Source organism: Eptatretus burgeri, chromosome 6 (assembly GCF_056783735.1).
Source record: "Eptatretus burgeri isolate ZD-2024b chromosome 6, Ebu_testis_v1, whole genome shotgun sequence".
NCBI classification, from domain to species: Eukaryota; Metazoa; Chordata; class Myxini; order Myxiniformes; family Myxinidae; genus Eptatretus; species Eptatretus burgeri.
Window position 1 is genome coordinate 86,926,453 of NC_140966.1, and position 23,763 is coordinate 86,950,215.

Below are 23,763 nucleotides of genomic sequence, written 5' to 3' on the forward strand. Positions count from 1 at the left end.
AAACCCTGCCCACACAAACCCCATCGAAGCCCCCACACACACCCCACACAAACCCCTCCCACACAAGCCCCGCCCACACACGCCCCGCCCACACAAGCCCCACCCACACAAGCCCCACCCACATAAACCCCTCCCACACAAGCCCCTCCCACACAAATCCCTCCCACACAAGCCCCACCTCCCTCATCCCCCCTGTGCGCCCCCCACCTTTGACCCACCACCTCCCTCATCCCACCCCACCCTTCCACACACACACACACACACACGGGGAGAGGAGGGGGTAGGATGAGGGGGTGATGGGTCGTTGGGGGAGTGCACCTACCTCCCCTCCCCCCCTCCCTCCCTCTCCTCTTCATGTCTTCATTCTCTTTTTGTAATTCAAATCAAATAATTGTAAACAAAACAAATATAATTAATCAAAATTGAAAATATTAAATATTCATTTGCGAGAATGTATAATCTTTCACAGCAATCTTCTTCAGATGTCTTGTGATTTCGAAACTCGGACACCATATTCTTTTTTGAAACAAAAAGTGGATAATAATTAGGTTTTATAAAGATAATTACATGGTAATATTAATAAGCCTGGTGTTGGTTCTTCGTTCAAGCCTCGTTGACCACTGAATTAACACACCAGGAGGCCGACTCAGCCTGTCATCCTTCCGAGGCCAATAAAATGAATTCCAGTGTACTGGCATAACCGTGTCCAAACTAATGATGCAACCAACAACCATAAGGCTACATTCAAAAGAGAGTGATATTAATAAAAGAATAAATAAGCAAAAAACTAAATAATAATTCAGAAATATTTACCTCCAGAAAATCATGTGTTGTACCAGATTAGATTGCTTCAACAGTTTATGTTGTGTGATCGAGCTGAAAAAAAAAAAATAATGAGTCAAGGGTATAGATGGAGAGACAGACAGAGAGAGGTAGGTAGAAAGACAGACAGAGAGACAAACAGAGAGAGAGATACAAAGAGACAGACAGGGAGAGATAGAGAGATACAAACAGAGAGGGGCAGACACACACACACACACACACACACACACACACACACACACACACACACACACACACACACACACACACACACACACACACACACACACACACACACACACACACACACACACACACACACACACATACACATACACATACACATACACATACACATACACATACACATACACATACACATACACATACACATACACATACACATACACATACACATACACATACACATACACACACACGTCTCACCGTTGGTTTAATTCACTCGAGATCAGAGGCCGTGATAAGACTTCGTGCCAGTCATTAAAAATGTTCTTCAATTCTCTTCTCAGATGATTGACCTCTTCAATAAGAGCATTAATTTCATGCACCTCGTCGTGATATGTAAACTGCTCTTCTTCCAAGGACCTGCCAGGAAAAAAAATATATATATATTTTAGCATTATCATGATTTAATTTTATTCAATTGCTTCTTCGTTCAAAGAGGAACCCATACACAAACTTACCAACTTTGTGGTGAGCTGTTTTCTTCGTCAGAAGAAAGATAGTTCATGTCTCAGTTGAAAACCATTGGTACAAGGTGGTAAAAATGAAAATCCCGTCTTGCAGAAACTTTGTCTGGCGAATCACTTATAAGGCAACGATGAGGAAATTGCCTAATCATCGGGTGTGGCCACAGGAAATGACGCTTCGGGCGAGACAGCTTGGGAAATACGTGGGCGATACATTCTCAAGTAGTATGACTGATTTTAAAAACAAAATTAAAATGCTTCAGATGATTTGATTAAACTTACGTTTAAAAGCCTGTTAGTGTTCTGATTTAAAATATAAACACGAGGCCTTGTCTCTCACAGAATACTTCCTATTTTTTTACAGCATGACTGTCCCAAAACACTTCCTCATTTTCACGGCACGACTGTGTCGCAAAACACTTCCTCATTTTCACGGCACGAACTGAAAACATTTGAAACAAAACTTGTTTATGGCGTGGTTTATGCAAAAAAATGATATGCAACTCAGGAGGTGGTCAGATAAGATCATTAAGAGAAGTATATCATTTCATAATGACACAAAAGGGGTATCTTGAAAAATATAAAGATTCAAATGTTTAATTTTTAAATATTTTAGATGGGGATTATTGTGCAAAGAAAATCAAACTATTGAAGGAATTTGAGAATGAACAAATGTTTATAGGTTCAATGAGTGAGCTAAACATTATGTACTGGTTATTTGAAAAAGAGTGTCCCTCGGCTTACATGTTTCAGATATTTCTTCAGAATCACCTTTAACAAATCACATTACTTATTGAACAAATCTAGATCTATTTTAATAGATATCTTTTTCTACTTGAACAAATCTTTATCTTATTGCATTGGTTATTTGAAAAAAAAAGTGTCCCTCGGTTAAAAGGGGAGACAAATAAATATGCCTTGGGATAAAAATGGGGTTTACTTTTTCGGGAAAAAAAAATGAATCGCTGAAAATCCCCCATTCATTTACATCGGGAAAAGTGAGCCAGAATCAGTAGATTCACCCGACTTACAATGTTCCTCGATGTGAAGCTGCCGATTGGATCAAAGTGGGTTTTGAGTCCTGTCGCTGGGGAAAATCGAAAATAGACACACTGGGGGTTTTTTTAACAAAACTTTGTGATTGGCAAAGAAAATTCAAAAATAAAATTGCTTCAAATTATACCATGATTAATGATTTTCATTGGTTTTTCAGAAGAAAACTATTGCGTTTGGGTTCCCCTTTCAAAGGTTTTCGGGATCTTATATGGTTTTAGGGTTATAAAGGATCTGAAGGGTCTTATTGCTCTAATGGGTTTTATGGGTCTTAAAGAGTCTTTGAGGTCTTAAGAGTTTTAAGGGTCTTTTGTGGTCTTAGGGTTGTAAAGGGTCGAATGTAATTAATACACATACTCGCCTTCTATGTGGACAGACAAAGACAGGCAGACAGACAAGCAAACAGACGGACCCAAATGCAATGCCATCTCCTTCGGCGAGAGTCACAAGAACATGGACGGGGTCTACGAGTGGCAAGTTTGATTGGTCATGATAATGTAAAATGCTGTAATATTTTGTCCAAGTACTGCTATCTTTTAAAAAAAAATTTTTAAGGGAATTATTTTCAATCTTTTTTGACTGGCAGAGTAAAATAAAAATATTGCACTCGTGTCCGAAGGAAACTGTTCAGTTTGGCATTTTTAATATGAAATCGGCAAAGTCTAGAAACTAACGAAACCCTTTATAATTATCCTGTAGAACCCTCTATAATTGCACTTTCGAACGCTTTGGAAATAAACATGGTGGGTTAGAAAGGTTCCTCTTCATTTTCGATGGACGGATGGACTGACGGACAGACACAAATATTGAAGCGGCTGCACCGCTAAAAAATTATCTCCCTCCCCTCTGCGCATGTGCAATCGGGACAAATTCAGAGACGATGTTATGCTAAATTACAGGTTTGTTTTCCGATTGATTCTCCGATTCTTTATCAAAATGTAACATTCAATTGAAATGTTCCGCGATAATAAACTGACGTTTGTAGACGCACAGACAGAAGTGAACCAATTACTTAACGCCACTTTTCACTTTGTGTGCATGGGTTAACACCATTTCTAAATGACATCTTTTCAATTCCAGCTTAGACAAGTTGTTAAATAGACCAAGAGGCTCCTAGAGGCTGTAGTTTTTGTTTTTTTTAACTTCCGAATTGCAGAAAAGGCTTTCTTTTGTCGACTTGTGCAGCTATTTTTTTTTTATTTTCCCGAAAATCACTTCGAGGCAAAAGTTAATTTAGTGTATTGTTGTGGGCTGCGGGTGGGTGGCGAGAACAACCGCTAGGTGGGGAAGTTTTCGCCGTCTCCCACCAGACTCCCCGGAATTATAGGCCATCGCTCGGATAACTCTGCGAGCCAGCGGTCGATTAATCAACCGTGAAACGCCAATATCTCGACCGCGTGGCGTAGGGTTAATTGTCTCGATCCAATATACCTAAGTAATCACGAAATCTTGGCTACTGGGGATTCACGCCCTCGGAATGTCTGGCCGAACCGGATCACTCTACCAGCTACGGTAGAGTATCAACTTCCACCTACCAACTCCGGCTCGGATGCAGTCGAGCGGGTCTGCCCTGGACGTTCCAGCTACGATGTACCGATTACCGGGGATGAATCCCCGTCTGAACTCGGATACGAACCATGTTGGACCAATGCAAGAAGGGATGGAAACGAACTGGGGACATTTCTAACAAGTTTTATTTACAATAAATGAAGATGCAAAGCAAGACTTAACGTGAATATGCAAGAAATATTTACAAGGATCAAAAACACTTATTCAGTTCTACTTAAAGACGGGCCCACACGCAGACAAACACACACAAAACGAAAATAAACCCAGAGTTCTTTATTGGACCCTCCAGCCGATGAGAGAGACGAGCTGGGGGTCAGAGTCCGGATGGGTACCTGTCGTCGCAGGAAAGCGTGCTCGGTAATGTGGCACCTCACGTGGCTACTGGTTGTCGGGGCACGGTCCGGGAGTTCGTGCCAGGCTCGTGGCTCGTATTGGAACTTGTGTGGCGAATCATCGGAGCTCCCAAACTCCTCTCCGTGCACGTACCGACAAAATCTCTTTTCTGTGCAGCCACTGTGATCCAAACTCTGCCGCTCCACCACCCCGAACCAAGCTCTCCCAGCGCTAATGCCAACGACAACCACCCTCCGAGTCTCCGAGATATATCTAACCTCCCACACGGGGAGGGGTCTTGGCGAGAATCATCTCGCTGTCCGTCCCTCATTGGCCTACGGCCGCACCTTACCAGGGCGGAGCCGTGGCCACTGGTCAGAGACCCCATATTCTCCACGTGGCTTCATTTGCGAAGAGTAACAGGGTCAACGCTGAAAAAGCCATACAAGAACTATGAGCCGAGGACTGGAACCCTCTCGGCAAGTCAAGGTACGAGCAGCCAACGGGTGGTGATGGCGTGTGATGGGCAGGTTGGGTCATGCAGATGGGATGGTTGTTGGTTGTTAGATGGCTTGTTGGAGGGTTCGTTGGATGTAAAGATTTAACAACCTAACTAAAAGAAGTCGCAACGCACGTATTTAATTATCCCACTAAACAAAAGGAAGGGGTTCTGACTACACACGTACTTAACGGCATAACTAACTTTTGGGACCTGTATGTTGAGTGCTCATGGTTTCCAGATTCGTAACAGTATTTTCTAATGGAGTTTGCCCAAATTCACATCAGTCAAACGTGTGGCCAAGATAGAGGACCTGTGAACTTTGTCCTGTGTTCAGATTCACTTTGTGGGTATTTTAAACCAAATTAATATTTGAATTTTAAATGGAGTATGTACTGCATTGAATTCACAATGTGCATCCCTTTTACTTGACACCCCGTTTTCATGTTTAAAAATAATTATTTATTGGGGTGCAAGTGTGGCCACATTTGGTTATCTTTGCCCTCGGGGAATTGGAGCAGAAACACACCCCCTTCCCCCCCAAATCTCCCAAAAATTGAATCTATCTTTCCCTACTCCCCTGCCATCACACCAGTGCAAATGGGGAAATGATAATATAATATTAAATAATGCAAACTTAGTTTTCAATGACATTAAAGTTTTTAACAATGGTAAGAAATGCTACGGTATGTTGGTCTGGCAGTATAGCCTAGAGCAGTGATCTTCATGATTGCTTTAGAGGGGGGCCACTTTTGTCCATAAGACATCAGTGTGAGAGCGGTTACCACCTGCAGGACTCCGAAAAGGCTGCTATTAGGCCCCACCTTCACATACTCTTTTTTTTTTTTGTTGTTGTTGTGGTCAACTGGCTTCAAGAGTAATTGTTTGTGCACTGCAACTTTACTGATATAATCATGTTACTTTTATGCTTCACGTTGTAGCACTCATTTGAAACCATTAGGTCAATTTGGTAGCATTTATGGCGGATTATGATGAGGTGCTTTCACATTTGTGTATTATCGGCCGTACTTTAGGCCACCAGGGGCCGCCAGTGGCTCGCGGGCCATGCAATGAAGAACAGGAGCCTCGAGGTACGCACACTCATCTCTGCACTGTCTCGGCTGGGTTTGATTCTCAGCCCAGCTGGCTGTGCTATGAACTGTCACTCTTGGTTTCCAATGCAAGGTGATGCATCAACGTGTGGGCCTTCCCTCAGAAGGACATTAAGAGTGAGGACCTGTCTGCCAACATGTGGTTGGTGGACAATAAATATCTCACAAACAGTGTGTCTCACAAAGAGTTAGCAAGTTATCGCCGGTACCCTGGAAAAATTACAATTCTTGCCACCTTCAGTCTAATATCAGGCCTGGCCTGCCTGTTCTTCAAAGTCTTGAGGCAAAAATGTTCCATGTCCAGCCCCACAAGAAGACGGAAAGAATTGGGGCAGTTGCACAAGAAGACATTGTAGTACTGTAGTAGTAGAATAGTTGCAGTGCATTCATTTAGTGGCAATAATGTGAATAAACAATACCACTTTGATTGTTGAAAAAAAAAAGGGTGTGGGTTAATTTTTTTTTTGTCTTTTGGCCTTGGCCAGGATCTTAAGTTCAATTTTTGTCTGGACTTGTCCACACAGATAATTCAGACAAGATTAATTGTGTATTTATGTCTGGCACAAATACATTGTTGCATTTATTGGTGGGGTCAAGGGAGCAGTCTATATTTAGTTTAAGGCTGTTGACACCTTTCAAATCGTATCGACATCCTGTATTTCAGAGTGCATGTTTCAACACAGGATTAACGACATGTTAACCTTGTGTGTCAAATACCACTGGTAGTGGGGCATATAACAGCAATTTTTGAGAGGAATCATGCAAATGATGATACAAGCATCAAATTTGGCACATTTGTTCTCCAGGGGATTCTAATCAAATCTGCCTGATTGGCCATTTGAAAATCCAAATTTTGAAAAATTTGGATTTTCAAATGGCCTATCGGGCAGATTTGATCAGAAAGCCCTGCAGAACAGAAATGCCAAATTTGATGCTTATATCATAATTTGCACGATTTTTCTACTATCTACTACACTATGGGATGTCTCGTTGGATAAATTGTCCTTGTACTAGTCATCTTTGAAGCAAAGCTTCAGCTAGGTTTATTCTCGCTTAAACAGTGTAAGAGCGCTTTTGAGTGGGGGGGGGGGGGTGTCCACATGCCAATGTTTTTGCAATTTATCGAAATCATCCTTGCCTTCCCTTCTTGTTTTCCTTTATCATCTCAGATTCTTCATCATTTTGTATTCCAGCTTTACTGGATGCTTTACACACTGAACTCGGACTTGTAGTACAGGGAAATATGGGGCCAAGAACCAGGAACCAGAATCTGACTGCTGTACATGGTGAGGATGCTGTCTTGGGTTCGACCAGACATGATGTGGATCATTACTTGGCTTCGACCCTCCAGGCTTGCTTACACCTTGCCCGAAGATCCAAGCAGGTTAGTTCTTGGTTTTTTTCCTTGTTGTAACACTGTTGCAGTTGAAGGTTGAAATACTATCGGTGAAAAGGAACAACCGACGACAGGAAAGTTTTCACAGATTTATTAACCGATGACACAACACTATGTGGCCTGGTTGAATAAGGTAATTTCACTTTACTGCATGAACGAAGGTTGTGAATAAACAGCTACACCAGCATTATTGCACATAAAGTTTCAGATTGCTGGCTATCTATATATTGCGTATTAAAAATTGTGGAATTTTTCATCCACCTTTCTCCTCGTTCCTCTCCCAATATCCTTTAGACGTTTCGTATAATAACCTCCTCTTTACCCCCATTAACCTATTAACCTTCCCTAACCCAACCAGCTTACTTGCTATTTCCTCCCTCTCCTCTTTTCCTGTTCATTCATTCTCTTGATGTTGGTCTCACTGTTGGTTCTACCTTGGTCTTCCATGAGCCTTGCTTCTGCAAAGAAAAATCAAAAAATATCTCCTCCTCCACCTCCTCCTCCTCCTCCTCCTCCTCCTCCTCAACATCTTCCTTGCTATTTAATTTCTCACCTCACCCTGATGCCATTGGATTTGTCTCAGGGTCTGACTGTACTTGTAAACTTCTTGCAGTCTGTTCAGGGCTATACCTGTCTGACCGGTTATTTCATGTTGCTTGTACTCAGGTTTCATAGTTGCTATTAGCAACATCTTTGCCACACATCACTTTAACCATTCTCAAGCAGGTTATTTTGGTAATATTACAGCTTCTACTTTTCTCTGTGAAGCATAATCACTTTTCCAAAAAAAGTTGTTTTTGAAAATCTTTTTAAAAGTTTGTTGGAAACTTGTTGTGCAGTTTTATTTTAATACTATGGACATTGTGGCTCTCATTCAGGTCTTTACATACAAAGTAAAATTAACAGAGCAGTAAGGAACAAAAATACGTTAAGGGGACCAAACAACCAGCCAACATCTGGTTCCAAACAGGATCCTCTGATCTGATCTCTCCCTCTCAAGGCTTGAGCGCACCAAGGCAGTATTCTGGGCCCGGTCTTATTCCTTGTCATCATCAACGATCTCTCTGATTCTGAAAAATCCTCTTTTATTTATCTCTTTACTGAAGACTCCACCCTCTGCCGTGATATCCCTCATCCTTTCGATGGGCAGACAGCAGCCTCTTCCCTCTCTGTCGACCTTGGCAAAATCATAAGGAGCCGGTTGCCGAGTGGGCAGCCTCCATGGTGCAAAGTCCTACCTTGGCACACCTTAACACCGCCTTCATCTGCGGCTTTATGAAGTACTGTTATTTTCTCTCAGATGGTGCCCCTGCCTAACACCTTGCTCAGGTTAATGCCATGGAAACCTAGGCCTTCAAAATCATTGGAATCTCCACTTGTGAAGCCGAGTCTGGGCCCATCACTTTCACATTGTAGACAGATCGGTGGTCTCTGTCATCTACCATCTCCTTATTGGTCTTGCACCCAATGCCCTTTCCATGTTCTGCTCCCCACAAGTTTCTGCAGGGTGCCTACTGTCTGCAGTAACTCCTTTCTGGTAAAACTCCCAAAATCCAGACCCATTGCTCACCTCCACTCATTCATTCCTCCTTTTTTGCCCCCACTTGTGGAACCAGATTCCACAGTCTCCTCTATGTCATTCTTACCTCCAGGGTTTAAAGGCAACTGGTCACCACCATCTCAGGTCATCCCCCATCCACAATCATGATCTTCTCTGCTCATAACAGCCCCCCTCCCCCAAGCCAACCTCTTCCACTTTTGTGATTAATTTTTAGCGTTTGAGACTATAACCATCTTGTTCACCCCCTGTGTCCTCCCCTTGCCCTCATTCTTCCTCACATCCCTTATTTCTCCAAGTCTTCCTCTAGTTTGTCCCTCAACTCTGCTGTTGATGTGTTCCTTCCCACTTCTCCCCCCTCCCCCCCACCACCACACCCTCTCTCCAGTTCTTTTTATTCTGTTACTTCATGATTTGTTCTGTGTTTTAGCTCCTCCACAAGCCTCAATACTATATGAAGAAATATAGTCTTGAAAATTATCTTTATTCAGAAAAGTATAAATGCCTCTCTCAACCAAGCAAACATGTCATAATAAATAGGTTACTTTGTACTCTAAGTGATGTTTTTGTGCATGTACCGTATTTATTTGACAAACTACTTGTTAAATATTGTCGTGTCCGGGTCAGTTAATACCGACGCTGGGCAGATGGGCCGAACTGGCGGTTTACACCCTCGGACAACATTCCAAATTATGGTGGACACCGTGCTTGTGGGTCGTCAGGAGAGACACGAGAATCCTTAAAGCTTTTAAACCCAATGGATTTATTTCCCGAACCACAATAATAAAAAGAACCAGGGATGATGTAATTGCGATGGAGGAGACGACGGTCGGTGGGTTGGGATAGGGAAGAAAGAGAAAATACCGAATGGAAAATAAATAATTATGTACAGTGAGGTAAAAGAAATCTAAACCAACGAGGCGCCACACTGGACTCAGTCACAGACGGGAAGGGATAAAACTGGGGGACTCAGCTCTGCGGCAGCAGGGACGAGCAGGTGATGAGGGATGAGAAGCAAGACATTGAGGAAACGGGGCACAGGACGAAGAGAGGCACAGGCAGGCGGAGGCTGGCAGAAGCAGGCAGCAGGACAACCTCTTTAAAAGGCTTTCTCCTCAGTCTCGCACACACCAAAAACTCCCAGCCACGTTCTCAGACTTCTCCGCAGACCAACTCTCACCAACTGCCTTTTTCCTCCTGTTGTCCTCGCCTCAGACCCCCAACTGCTGCTTTGGCTCCTCCTTCTCCTCTCCCTCGGCAATGCTCCGCCCCTTTGGGACGAGTCTATGACTCTGCCCCCCCACCCCCCTCTCGGTCCAGCACTCCACCCCTTCTCAGGCGATCCATTGCTCCACCCCTCAGGACGCGTTCATAGCTCCGCCCCCACCTCTTTCGTGCCAAGTCTCCCAGTGCCCCCCCCCCGTACAAGTGGACATAGAGGTTATACACACAATTTCCTTAATCATAATCCATAACTAATTATGACCACCACAACCCCCTTTATGGTGTACATGCAAATAAGACAATTCTAAAGCTGACATTTTCCTGCTTCGACATCGAGATGGCTCGTACATGGACCATGCTACTCTACACATTCCTTTCTGCTCTATGGTAATATCTTAACCCCCCCTTTCAACTTCTTGGTTAGCCTCCAGCAGCCAAACAACTCCTTTGCTGTACGTCCTGCCGTGGAGGGTCTCCACACAAACAGGCACTCTTGGCCTCAGGCTCTCCTGGCTTCACCCCAGGTCGCCAAGAGTCTACTACCCATTAGTCGCCCAAACCAGACCCTCGTCCAACAGACCCCTCACCTCCGGCTGCCAGGGGCGAGTTACCTTAGGAGGGGCCACAGTCACTGCTCCTCCAGAGCCTCATCCATACCTGTGGACACACACACCTTCCCCACCCATAAAACCCCAAATGTCACTCCCTCCCCCGCTGCCATACAATTTTTTTCACCACCTGTAATACACGCTATTGTGCACCTAACCTGCCATGGCCTGCATACACACTAATCATCACACACTCAAACAAAACACAATTATTTAATTTACAATGCACATCACATTTTAACCCTTTCCACCCGATCCACATGCTTGGCTCTCATGGCCACTCTTGCCCGGCACCCATACGAATTCCCAAACTCTCCTGCACACCCCCAATAGCAAAGCAAGATGAGTCCTGACAATGAGGAAAGGGTAAATTTAATAAACCAAATCCAATCACCACTGGGGAGCACGTTCAATACCAGCAGTGCCTGCTGTAGCCATTCTTCCCATGTAACCCATTCCAAATTGCACCCACGGCTCTCTTCCCAAACCGAGAACCCATAAATCATGGTGGACCATCTGAGGAAGGTTATACAGGCCTCTCAGGGCCTTCCCAAACACTTCATAACATTCCACAGATGCTCCAGTGGTTGTCCGGTGGGCTGTACTCATACCCGGTCCATGTGGATCGACCCGCATCCAAAGACCAGCACAGCATGGCAGGTTTCCACATGTTGGCTGTCTCAGAGCCTCAGGGAGAGGCTATCAGGCCACATGTCTGGGCGATCACCCCATCAGGCCCTTGCTAACTCTCATTGGTGTCACCACAAAAGCATGGCTCGCAATACCTCTCCCTAGTGTTTCTTAAGGTGCACCATGACCGCTGCCCAAGGGAAACCACCTCAGACCCCCAGAGATCTCAACCCCCTCCAGTGTCTGGCACCTCCACTGGCCCGAGGCATTCGCTCGGACAGTGCCCTGATGAATAAGAGATGCCACACTCCACCAGACTTCGTGGGGCCCGGGTTGTGCCACAGCACCCGTGGTTAGACCCCATGTACAAATTCTACCAGTACAGCTAAGGAGCTGCCTGGTTCAACCCAATTTCCCAGAGCGGCAGTCTCCCACGAGGCGAACCCCCTTAACCCCACCTGCTCCGAATCTTGCAGCCTGGGGACCAACTCTCACCAATTCTGCTTTAAAGTAATTTCCCAATTAAATTTTGATTTTAAATTCCTGGCCTCGTGTTTCCAAATGCGGCTGCATATAATTACTCTGTTATCGGGCCTTTCTGCGCCCTCCAGCAGCCGCTGGTAGCATTGAGCTTCCCGCTCTTTCAACTTTCCTCCATTGTCATGCGTTACCAGCTGCTCATGATTCCCAATCGGGGCTCCAACTGACACTAGCCCACATTGGCCTGTCTCTTAAATTATCTTCCTTTGCATTTTGTTCTTACCCGCTGCCCTGTGGCAGCCAAAACACACCTCGTGCGCCGTGGAGCAACAACCCTGGGCACCTAATCGACCCCGACAGGGTCCACCCCAGGAACTGACATGACCTCCACCAACACCAGCTCACACCCGATGACTGACACAGCCTCGCTCTCCAGAGTGAGCTCAGACCTGCACATCAGCTGTCGGCTTCGCTCCCACCACGAACAGACTCGCCCGTTGGCCCACACGTTGCAGGCTCGGACACCTGGCTCACCGCCTCAGGTTTGACTGCCTGTACGTGCCTCTGAGCGGCGCCGCATCACACCTTGTCGGTCCCTGGCATGCCAGAAGAACTCCCGCCAAGTCCAACCGCATATCCGCAAGTGCCACATCACAATCCATGTAGGTCGTTTCACACAGCACGGAGCCTATCATCTGTCCCTCTAAACCATCTTTCTTCGTCTCTTGTATGGTCTCTTTCCACTGGAGCAAAGCAACGTCCACCCCGGCTCAATGTTCTTCCAGGCCATTATTATTTAACAAACATGTCCCCTCCTGTACCCCTAACTGCGCTGTTGTGGAGAAAACTCGACCCGGTCAAGCAATTACCAATACTTTCGAGTTGAAATATATATTGTTACGTGCACGGAGAAAGATTTAAACAGCAAAGTACAAAATCTCTACCTTTATAAGACAGAACACCTGTTGATATAAAATGTAATTATGGGCATTTTTCTGCCCGAGGAAACAGCAGGAGATAAGAAAACAGGGAGTGGTAGTCATCCCATTCTGACAAAGCATAGCCCAAGGCTTTGTGAAATCTTAGCAAAACACATCACTCAATGTTCCTCAGTCTCTTAGTGAGCAGAACACCAGATTTTGTACTTTGCTGTGGTTTGTGTGCGAGCATGGGAATTCATCTCCCACATTCGTGGTTTGATTGCAAGCAAGCAGTTTAACACATAGATCAAAGACACACACACACCTTGGGGCAGTAAGCTCAGTGTGGGTTGTGCTTTCTCCTTTCAAGGATATGATAAACATTTTTTGCAAAAACCCTTTATTTTCCTCAATTATGAGTTATATTCTTTTACCCATGTTCAGCCTGGTGTTGGCGCAGTGGTTAGGGCAGCGGCTTGGGATCCAAAAGATCCTGAGTTCAAGCCCCGTTGGACCACTGAATTAATACACCAGGGGGTTGACTCAGCCTGTCATCCTTCCGAGGTCGGCGAAATGAGTACCAGTGTACTGGGCCGGTGTATACCACGGTTAAAATAGGTGTACCATATCCCTGCGTCGTAAGAGGCGACCAGGGTTGCATCAGGAAGGGCATCCGGCATAAAACGTGCCAAATCACTATGCGGATCATACGGATGATCCGCTGTGGCGACCCCTAACGGGAGCAGCTGAAAGAAGAAGGAAGGATTCTTTTACCCATGTTCCCTTTTGGTGACCAACTCCTTTTATGGTGACAAAACGACTTTAGTGAATTACAATGCATTACGAGATGTTTTATACCTTTAAAAGCATGTAAAAATAAAAATGAGGAAATGAGGACGTATATTTGTGGACAAAGAGCATCAATCTCACGATGAGAAACTTGTTTCAGCATGATTAATACAGAACACCAAGGCTTGGTGATAGTCCACAGAGCTCGATCATCACCTTACATGACAGAAAATTGTTTGTGCAGCATATAATACACTTCACAAAATGGAATTAATTATTTTTCTTCTACAGCGCCACTAAAATTTCATTATTTTTATTCATTTGTTCACCCATTTTATCCATTCGTTCAATTTGGTCATTCATTTTTAGGTCATCTCTACCGAGATGACCTAATAAAGCCGGACCAAATGTCCATCCGTCCGTCCGTCAACAATTTTTCTTTCCGATCTTAATGAAACTTAGTCTGTGGGTAGAGGTCGATGAGTGTTGCACAACGATATAACTTTTGTCCGGGTTCAAGGTCAAGGTCACGAGGTCACGTTCGTTATAAAAATCGCCATTTTCAAAACCTATTTAGTCTGCCATTCTACAAGATATTCGGCAACTGTTTATTGATTATGATAGTAAAAAATATTTCTTGTATCTAACTGGACAAATTTTTGAATTTCCGTCCCGTTTGGCCGCCACATAACCTGGAAGATGGTCAAAAACACCTCCCGGTACAAAGAAAACTTTTTACTTCCGATCTTGATGGAATTTGGTATGTGGGTAGAGGTCGATGAGTGATACCCAACGACATATTTTTTCCCAGATTCGAGGTCAGGGTCAAGGTCACGAGGTCACGAAAGTTGTAAAAGTCACCATTTTCAAATCCTATCTCGTCTGTCATTTTAGGAGATATCTGGCAACGGTTCATCGATTATGATAGTAAAAAAACATTATAGAGATGACCGTCACCCCCACAAGGGGGTAATTTTTTAAATTATTTTTCATACCTCATCCCCAAATCGCTTTTCATCTCATTCACATCTCCCTTTATTTCTTTCACTAATTTTCCTAACATGGCCTGGATGGCTATTGCACTTGCTTCCTGGTTTGATGGCTCAGGAACTGGGGAGGTTCTTACCCTAACCTCTTCACTAATCCCAACCCTGGCTCGCTTCCTTCCTCTTCGCTGCTTCCTTCAACCGCATAATTCTGCACGTCTGCAATTTTGTGCAGCAGCTTTCTTCCCACGTGTGCCAAGGAATTTCAAAAAAAAACTTTTTTTTCAATTTTCAACGTGCTCCACTGCGTTCTCCCGACACCAATTAAGTATTAATTTGGAAGTCCTCGGGTTCTAAATCCCACTCCTGATAAACCAATTGTTGTGTGCAACTCAGTTAACACCAACACTGGGCGGATGAGCCAAACTGGCAGTTCACTCCCTCAGACGACGCTCTGAATCATGCGCGGGTCACGAGGAGAGACACGAGAAACGTTAAAGCTTTTAAACCCAATGGGTTTATTTCCCAAACCACAATACTAAAAAAAACAGGGATGATGTAATCGCTACGGGGGAGAGGACGACGACGACGACGACGACGAAGATGACGACGGTGGGTTGAGATAGGGAAGAAAGGGAAAACCGAATCGCGATTTCGGTTTTCCTAGAAGGAAATCCTAGAAGGGCATTATGCCAGGTTATGCAAATCTACTCTTGTGAATCGAAAACCGAAAGGGAAAATAAATAATTATGGACAATGAGGTAAAATAAATCGAAAGCATCTTGGCGCCACACTCCGGACTCAAACACAGACGGGAAGGGGACAAAACTGGGGGACTCAGCTCTGGGGTAGCAACAATGAGCAGGTGATGAGGGAAAAGGAGCAGGATGATGAAGTGAGCAGAAGATAACCAGGATGACGACGAGACGAAGCACATGGGCAGGTTGACAAAATGGAGCACAGGGCAAAGAGAGGCAGAGGCAGGCAGGTAGGACAACCTCCTTTAAATTATTTATTGGTCTCACACACACACCAAAAACTCCTAGCCACGTTCTCAGACTTCTCAGACCAACTGCCTTTTTCCTCACGTTGTCCTCGCCTCAGACCTTCAACTGCTGGTTTGGCTCCTCCTTCTCCTCTCCCTCGGCAATGCTCCACACTTTTGGGAGGCGTCTATGACTTTGCCCCTCCTCTCGCGGCGGCGCTCCACCCCTACCCAGGCGATCCAATTGCTCTGCCCCTCGGGAGGCGTTCATAGCTCTGCCCCCGCCTTTTCCGTGCCAAGTCTCCCAGCACCCCCCCCCCTTCCCGGTAGTGGTTCACATAGAGGTTATACACACAATTTCCTAAACCATAATCCCTAACTAATTGCGACCATCACCACCCCTTTACGGTGTACATGCAAAGAAGACAATGCTTAAGCTGACATTTCCCTACTTATACATTGAGATGGCTATCTACTCTACACATTCCTATCTGCTCTATGGTGATATCGAAACGTCCCCTCCCCCCCCCAAACAAAGCGATATATTTATCGCCTTTTCGTACAGTTCTAACATTTATGAGATTTGCATTGGAGGTTATTAAATGTCTCTCCGCTTTGTTATTGCAAATGTACTTTCTGTTTGGCCTAAGCTTTAATAATCGCAGAATATGCTTTGACGGTCTGGTATTCATTTGTGGATACAAAATCCAACTGCATACATCATATGGGAGTGGGTGGGTGTGGGATTAGCTGTGTGTGCAGGGAAGGAGGGGTGGTTAAAATTCCTGCCATATTTGCACAGGTAACAAATAGGTGGTTGCTTTCAGTTGGAATTTACAAGATCTATGGCTTTGACCTGACTTCATTGTGATTTGTTGTGAGTTATTCCGACTTTGGGTGATGATAGTATTACCATGGCAAATGCTATATTATACAGTGCTGGGCCTATATCACCATTTAGACATCTACTTTTCTTTGGAGGAGGAATCGCATGTAAATTGCTCAAAAACGATTTCACATTTTGATGCCTGAAGCAAAATGTTTACATCACTGTTATTGTTTATTGGTATGTGGCGCAGTGTGTATGTGGAACATGGAAGAAAGAAACCAATAGAGAAAACGGAGGTGAAAACAAAGTAGCAGAGGATGAAGGTCAATACGAAGCAGTGCAGACAAAAGTGGGGGACAATCAAGAAGAGAATGCACTTTGGAAGGAGCTCAGGGAACAGCGTACATTTATGGATACCCTTGCAGTTGAAGTGCTTTCTCTGCATGAAGAAAATGTATCTTTACAGGTATAGTCACCTATTCAGCTGGAATCACATTTCAGGGGCGTTATCCATAACTATCATAACGCACAAAAACTTATCACATAACACTCAAGACATGACTTTTCATAGGAAATAGTGCATTACATACTTGTCAAGCTGTTTGACCTTTAACTGCTTGTGTGGGGTACTTTTTTAATTTGTTGCAACGTTTTTTTTGAAAGGTTTTCATAATTTTTTTGTTTGCTAACTTTATCATTTATAAATACAATAAAGCATCAGTAAATTCCTGGTGGGAACACCCCAATCAATTATTATTTATCCTCAAAATGGTGGGCTATTGGGGACTGGAATAATTGTGGGGGTATATTCTGGTGCTGTAAATTTTTAATTAACTTTGACATTGTTCAGGAACTAAATATGATTGTGTCATTGGCAGAAAATGTATGGTCTCTGCAGGTCAAGCTCCAGGACTCTCTCAACATGATGGAGCAGTTTATGACATCAGTTGGTCATCCTGAACTATTCAACCAATCTGCCAAGACTATCTCTTGCATTCCAACCGCTTGCACCTCTCTTAATGCACCACTCACCGACACTGTTCAAGATGCTCACCCTGTCCAAAACATTCAAATCATACACCCGAATCAGCCTGGTCCTACCACCCAGTCTGTCCAATTTATTAAGCCTGTCTCTCATGCCAAGACAGTTCCACTCACCCAGCTTATAATGAGTGCTCCACTTGTCCAACCTGCTTGGACACACTCGCCAACCCAGGCAATTTTGCAGATGCACGCCGCTCCCATCTCTCACGCCGCCCCGGTCTCTCACGCCGCCCCGGTCTCTCACGCCTCCCCGGTCTCTCACGCCTTCCCGGTCTCTCACGCCTCCCCGGTCTCTCACGCCGCCCCGGTCTCTCAAGCCGCCCCGGTCTCTCAAGCCGCCCCGGTCTCTCAAGCCGCCCCGGTCTCTCAAGCCGCCCCGGTCTCTCAAGCCGCCCCGGTCTCTCAAGCCGCCCCGGTCTCTCAAGCTGCCCCTGCGCCTCACGTCGTCCCCGCTTCTCATGCCACCCCGGCGTCTCACACCACCACAGACTCTTACGTCATTCCACTCACTCACACCACCCAGAACCTCCCACTCACTTCTCATTTTTATGCTCCCCCTTCTTCGTCCAGCATGTCTTCACAAGGGCTGAACATCTTATCATCACCATCTCTTGGATCTTCTCAATGTCAATCTCCAGAATCTTCCAGCATGGTACTTCAAGACAAACATTGACACTATTTTCCCTCTACTTCTCCTAAATCTTCACCACCACATGGTTCAGACTGCAAGGAAATTATTGATGTCATGGTACATTATTTTAATAGTACATATAAGATTGAGGTTCATGAAGGAGTGAGGTGGTGGATGGTAAATACACAATAAGCAAGGGAATAAATAATTGTTTGAGTAACTTTTCAGCAGCACAAAAGTACACGAAATCGCCCCCCTCTCCAGTCCCCCCTCACTCCCCCCACATACACAATTAGAAATTATGACTGCATGAAATCTTACCCCATTAATTATTCATTTACTACGCAACATGGAAATATGAGAATGATGAGTAATTAATTGTCTTGAGCCCTGTACTACCTTCCTCCCCCACAGAAAAGTAACACTGAATTACGATGTACTGTGGCTGTGAGATTAATTTTGGTAATGTGACATGATGATGATGTTAATTATCTCACACGTCGAAATGTGATGTGCTTTTGGCAGGGAAGCTTCATGACAAGCTTGGAAGCACGCGTTGAAAATCTTCGCCTTCAGCATATCCAAGCTTCACAGCGTTTGCACTGGCTGCTTGGGCAGCACGAAGGAATGGGAAATCAGGCAATGAGGATAGCTGATGAATCTGGGCTGAGAAGAGAGATACAAATAGAGGGACAAGATGTTTCGATAAAGAGAGCATCAGAGGAGGGGAAAGACACGATTGGGGAATGGACAACTGAGGAGTTTGGGGAGCGGGGAAGAGAAGTTCCAGGAATTTTGGACAAAGAAGTGCGAGAAAATGTTCGGAAAGGAGTGAGATTCAGTCAGCCACCAGTCCAGCCATCTCCTGCTTCTTTTGTCTCCTATTCCCATTACTGCCCGGTTACCCAAATGTGAGTTGGTGAACACACTAATTTATGGCTGAACAATTAATTTCTTTAAATGTTCAGGATGATATGCAATCTCCGATAATTCTATCTTTGATCTAAAAATTAACATTTTGGGAAGGTAGACACACATTTCCATATGCTCTGAGAGCCCATGTTTTTGTGTTCTCTGAACTGTTATTGTTAGTATTCTCATGTTTCAGCACTCACGTGATTGTTATATCGAGCAAATTCTCTCACCTCCATTTCATGAAAACAAGACCTTGTTAAAACACCTTAATGCTGCATCTAACTGATATTCTCCCCATTGTAATTGCCAATCATATTGCCAATAAAACTATATATTTAAAATGTCTGTCTTTTATAATCTTTCAGTGGGTAAGGGAGTGGGGAGGGTTCTTGAATGCTTTTGAAAGTGTTGCTTACACTGATTGTTGGAAAGTCCTTATTGTTACCCTCGCCGAAGGAGAGCGTATGGAGTTTGGGTCTGTTTGTTTGTTTGGCCGCACAGAACTTTCGTGTTTTTCTCCGCAACCGTTTGTCACATTGAGACGAAATTTTCACCGTAGGTGCAACTACTCGTGTAGAATGTTTTAATGATAATTATGACATCAGAGGTCATGTGGTCTGGCAGCCATGTTGGAAAAACGGAAATCCTTTGGACCTCCTGTATCTCCGAAACCGCAGCAAGGAAAAAGTTGAAACTTGGCACATAGCAAGTACTCCTTATGGGGGAATGAGTGTGATTTTATTAAAAAAAAAAATTTGACGTCATAGGTGCCTTCATTATGACTTAATAATTGCATATGTTGAATGCTACATTTTCATATGTGATCAGTATGAAAATGCTTGAGGGTCAGCAGGGATAAAATGGTCCACAGAAAAAAAATGATGTCATCGGTCACGTGATTTGGCAGCCATATTGTTTTTTTTAATTTAAAAACCTTCAAAAACCTTCTTCTCTGAACAGATTGAGGCGAAACTTTACACATATGACTGCCTATCCATGAGGAACAACAGTTGCACACATATGATGTAGGTCACATGGTTTGGCAGCCATATTGGATTTACCCTAAAACCAATAAAAATCTCCAGAACGGCTGGACAGATCAAGGGGAAACTGCACCAAATGTTCCCCAAGCATTGGGTGTACAAGTTTGCTAAGTGATAATTGATAGGTCACATGGTTTGGCAGTCATATTGGATTGAAGAAAATATTAAATAATGTTTTCTCTGGAACCGCTTAATAAATTGACATGAAACTTCACAATTATGATCCAGTAGTGATGGGGTGTACATATTGTTATGATTATGGGGGTAGATGAACTGATTTAATAGGACAGATAGGATTGTATAGTGTAACATGGTTTGACGGGTAGAAGCACCTCAATGTAAATAAGTCAAGGAATCTGTCAGCTTAGGTGTTGCATGTCACCACACAAGGGGTGGTGTGGTATTAATTAAGTTCGGGAATAAAAATAAGTTCTCCTGTACGTGATGACCCTCTGTGATTTTTCCCTATGTTTTTATATTCTAAGCCAGGCCGAAGCGAGAGACCGAGTCCCTGAAACAACAACAGGAGAAGCCCCGCCTTCCTGGATTTGGAGGCGAGGAGGCCATGTGCTGGGGGCGGAGGAGACAGAGGGTGATAAGAAAGAGGAGGATCGAAGGCGCAGTGTGCTTGGTGAGGGGGCTTCGGAGACAGCAGATTGAGCAGGATAGATTGCACATCTGGAGTGATCATGTAGAGGAGATTGAGCGGAGGTGCTGGCCAGATTTGCGCATGTTGTGTGGAAAGTTGCTCCAAGCGAAGCGAGATTCTACCTGCGTGTGCATGTGGATGGTGGAGGCGCCTTCCTCCCAGGCTTGACAAGAGACGGCACCATTTTGTTTGCAAGTGCACGTGCCGGATGAAGCTCGACTAGGGCCAGCCATAGGCCAGGCTGAGTACGAGTGTATTTAAAAAGGGGAATTTGATTTTCGTTCGTCACCCTTTGTCTGTGTTTGCGTCTGTGTGTGCGCGAGACCTCGATCATTGAAGTTGTTTTATTATAATCATTACATTTCATCTCCATTATTGTCCTTATAAATATTTTAAGAAACCACATTTCCTGTCTTTGTAGTGGGGTTCACGGCTCAAACCCCCTCGTGCTGTCCATCCTCCGTAATCCTCCTTCCGTTCCATTCCAAGAACTCGTTATTCGTCCGCTACTGCCCTCACTGGGCTCTGTTGTTCGAGCAGGATTACCGAACATCTAGACCTGAGGAAATCGTGGACAAGAACATCACCAACGTCCTGGCTGCTGCCTGTGCCAAAACAGCAAACGCCACCAGTGATATTATTCTTGGTCGTCCTTTAATCATTAATATTACTATCCCATTTGTCGTCATACCTGCTGGCTCGGTAGTATCCATCAAATTACTGGATATGGCCATTGGCGTTGGCAATGAATTACTGGCAATCGGAGCTGGCAATGCACCTCCTTCAGCCCAACTGGATCGAGGTTCCCCACACACATTTTGCTCTTGGTTACATACTGTTACAGGCTTATCGGCCGGTTCACAAGCGGTCTCTCGGACCTGCTTCCTGACCTTTGACACTGAAGTTGACAAGCCGTTGATAGCTCCATGGCAAGATGGGTTTCTAAGCAACCACTGACGCCGTTTGAGACTTAATTCTGGTAAAGTCCCCACATCCAAATCCCGTGTTACCTCCCCGGTGAATTATCCCCACCGGATGGGAACTGTATTCTCGACACCCCAACCTTATTTATCAATTAGGTACGGCCGAGTGGAACCATAAGTGGCACATCGGCTAGTCTTGACCTTCGCTAATCAATGGGGTACAACCTCCCTTTTCCTAATGACACACTATGTCTAACTAATGGAGATAAGAGACAAGCAGGCAGGTTTGGAAATAACTGTTGAAAGACACGTATTTACAGAAGATTGCCTTCGTCCTTACCACTTCAAAAGCCCCTTATACAGTCAACCCTCATCAACAACAAGACATAGGCACCTCATACGTCTTGAAAATTAGATAAGAAAGGGAACAGAAAGAGGAAGAAGAAGTCAGGGCATATGGGTGACTCCTTTCTCACCCGTACCTGAGCTGGCTGGCCCACGTGGGTCCCACTGAGGTGTAGATGCAGGTGAGTGAGAAATGGGGTATCATGGAAGGCGAGGTGTGTGTTTAAAGGCCTGTTGTGAGAGAGTCACTTCTACCATGACTTGGTCAGTGCCCGTTCCACTTGGCGCTTTTGGAGCGTCTCGCCTGGTGCCTTTGCGTTCCACTTGGAGCGCCTCATTTGGCACCTTTGCCTTCATCGACAGTGCTTTCCATTTGTGCCTTCTCATTCTGCCTAGCACTCCAGAAGCCCGATCAACCCAGCCAGGTCTCCTTCCCTCAGGACACAAACTCCCTCAGGATCTACATGAGGAACTCAGCCCTCAACACAGTCCTGCTCTGCAGCATACTTGAACTGCTCTCTTCTCTTGAACTGCCCTGTGCTCAAACTTAACTTGAATTCTGCAAACTACTAAATCAGAGGTTTTTGTTCTCCCTAGACTGTTTGCAATCACGTCCACGACCCAGCTGATGGGATTCATCCCCGGGGGGGCTGGGCACCAGCCTTTCTGATGTCAGGATGTCGGGATGACTGGGATGCTGGAACAGTGAGGGTTACGACAATCGTAGCGCTGCAATAGCGATTATTTGGTTGAAGCACTGGTGAAGTGAAGTGGTTTGAGAATGTGGTTTGGAATTCAAGCATGAGAATGGAGGTTCAAGTACGGTGAGGGTTTGAGGATGGGTGTTTGGGAATGAGGAAGAGAACAATGGGGAACGTCTAAGTTCATCGTGATAACCATATCCGCCCGTCTATGAGGAACGTCTAAATACACTTGCAACGCATTTCCCTGTCCACTGATATGAGGGGATTTGTAACCTAACTAAACAGAATTACTATAGAAATATCTAAACTTCAGTGTTTTTTATGTCTTGAATGTAACTCACCGGGGTCTTTCCGAAACTGCAACAATAACTTTGAACATAAGTGGCACTGCCCTTGACCAAGAGAGTGGATCGCATCCTCTCCTCCAGACCATGCCCGTCAGGAAGTCAGTGGAGAAAGACTGCATCACGATGTAATACACGCAGCTCACAGCACGGTCATTGTTTTGGCCACAGCTATACATTTAATACTGTTACGAATCTGGCAGCCATTTGCACACAACAGCCAGAGTCCCCGCAGTTCAGTTATTTCGATAAGGATGTGTTTATAGTTAGGGTCCCGTTCCTATGTTTAATGGGTGATTAAGTGTATGTGCGCTGCGAGTTATTTTTTAGTTAGAATTAACAACAACAACCTCCTTCGCTCCTGTCACCATCGGCCTTCTTCGCGCATGCGTGCCGAGCACAGACGTTGGCGGGGCTTCCATCACCTCAGATCGGAGCCCCGCTCCAAAAAAGGGCATGCAGTGTTTCCTCTGCCCAATGAGCGAAGGGCGAGCATCGCACGCATGCCCCAGCCAATGGGAAGCCAGAATGCCCAGGAATAAGAAGGGTGGCGAGCAGTCGGTCTGTGTGGCTTGGTCTTGGTTTGGTCAGGCGGTCGGTTGAGTGAGAAGGGTTCGTGCAGGTGATCGTCGTTGCTGCCGGTTGGTTGGTGTCTGGGCTTG

The 23,763-nt window shown here is 44.9% G+C and overlaps 1 protein-coding gene and 1 long non-coding RNA gene across 10 annotated transcripts in view; one reads left to right on the forward strand and one right to left on the reverse strand.

Annotated features, from left to right (window-relative positions):
• LOC147025261 (uncharacterized) overlaps positions 1–19,434 on the forward strand; it is a 58,275-nt gene extending 38,841 nt beyond the window's left edge. For 4 of the 9 annotated variants that reach the window (XM_085886064.1, XM_085886066.1, XM_085886063.1 and 1 more), the window contains exons 8-12: positions 6,021–6,077; positions 7,268–7,482; positions 16,754–16,969; positions 17,402–18,199; positions 18,704–19,434. In XM_085886064.1, the coding sequence (XP_085742190.1) occupies positions 6,021–6,077; positions 7,268–7,482; positions 16,754–16,969; positions 17,402–18,199; positions 18,704–19,093 (1,676 nt within the window). In that variant the 3' untranslated portion in view covers positions 19,094–19,434. Of the gene's footprint in view, positions 1–6,020; positions 6,078–7,267; positions 7,483–16,753; positions 16,970–17,381; positions 18,200–18,703 lie in introns of those variants that run through there. The other 5 variants (XM_085886069.1, XM_085886067.1, XM_085886068.1 and 2 more) reach the window with 5 other exon arrangements.
• Positions 818–1,740, reverse strand: LOC147025262 (uncharacterized). The gene is made up of 3 exons (XR_015059413.1): positions 1,527–1,740; positions 1,270–1,428; positions 818–876 (listed from the first exon to the last, which is right to left on the reverse strand). It is a non-coding gene; the product is annotated as an uncharacterized LOC147025262 (long non-coding RNA).
• Positions 19,435–23,763: the final 4,329 nt, after the last annotated feature.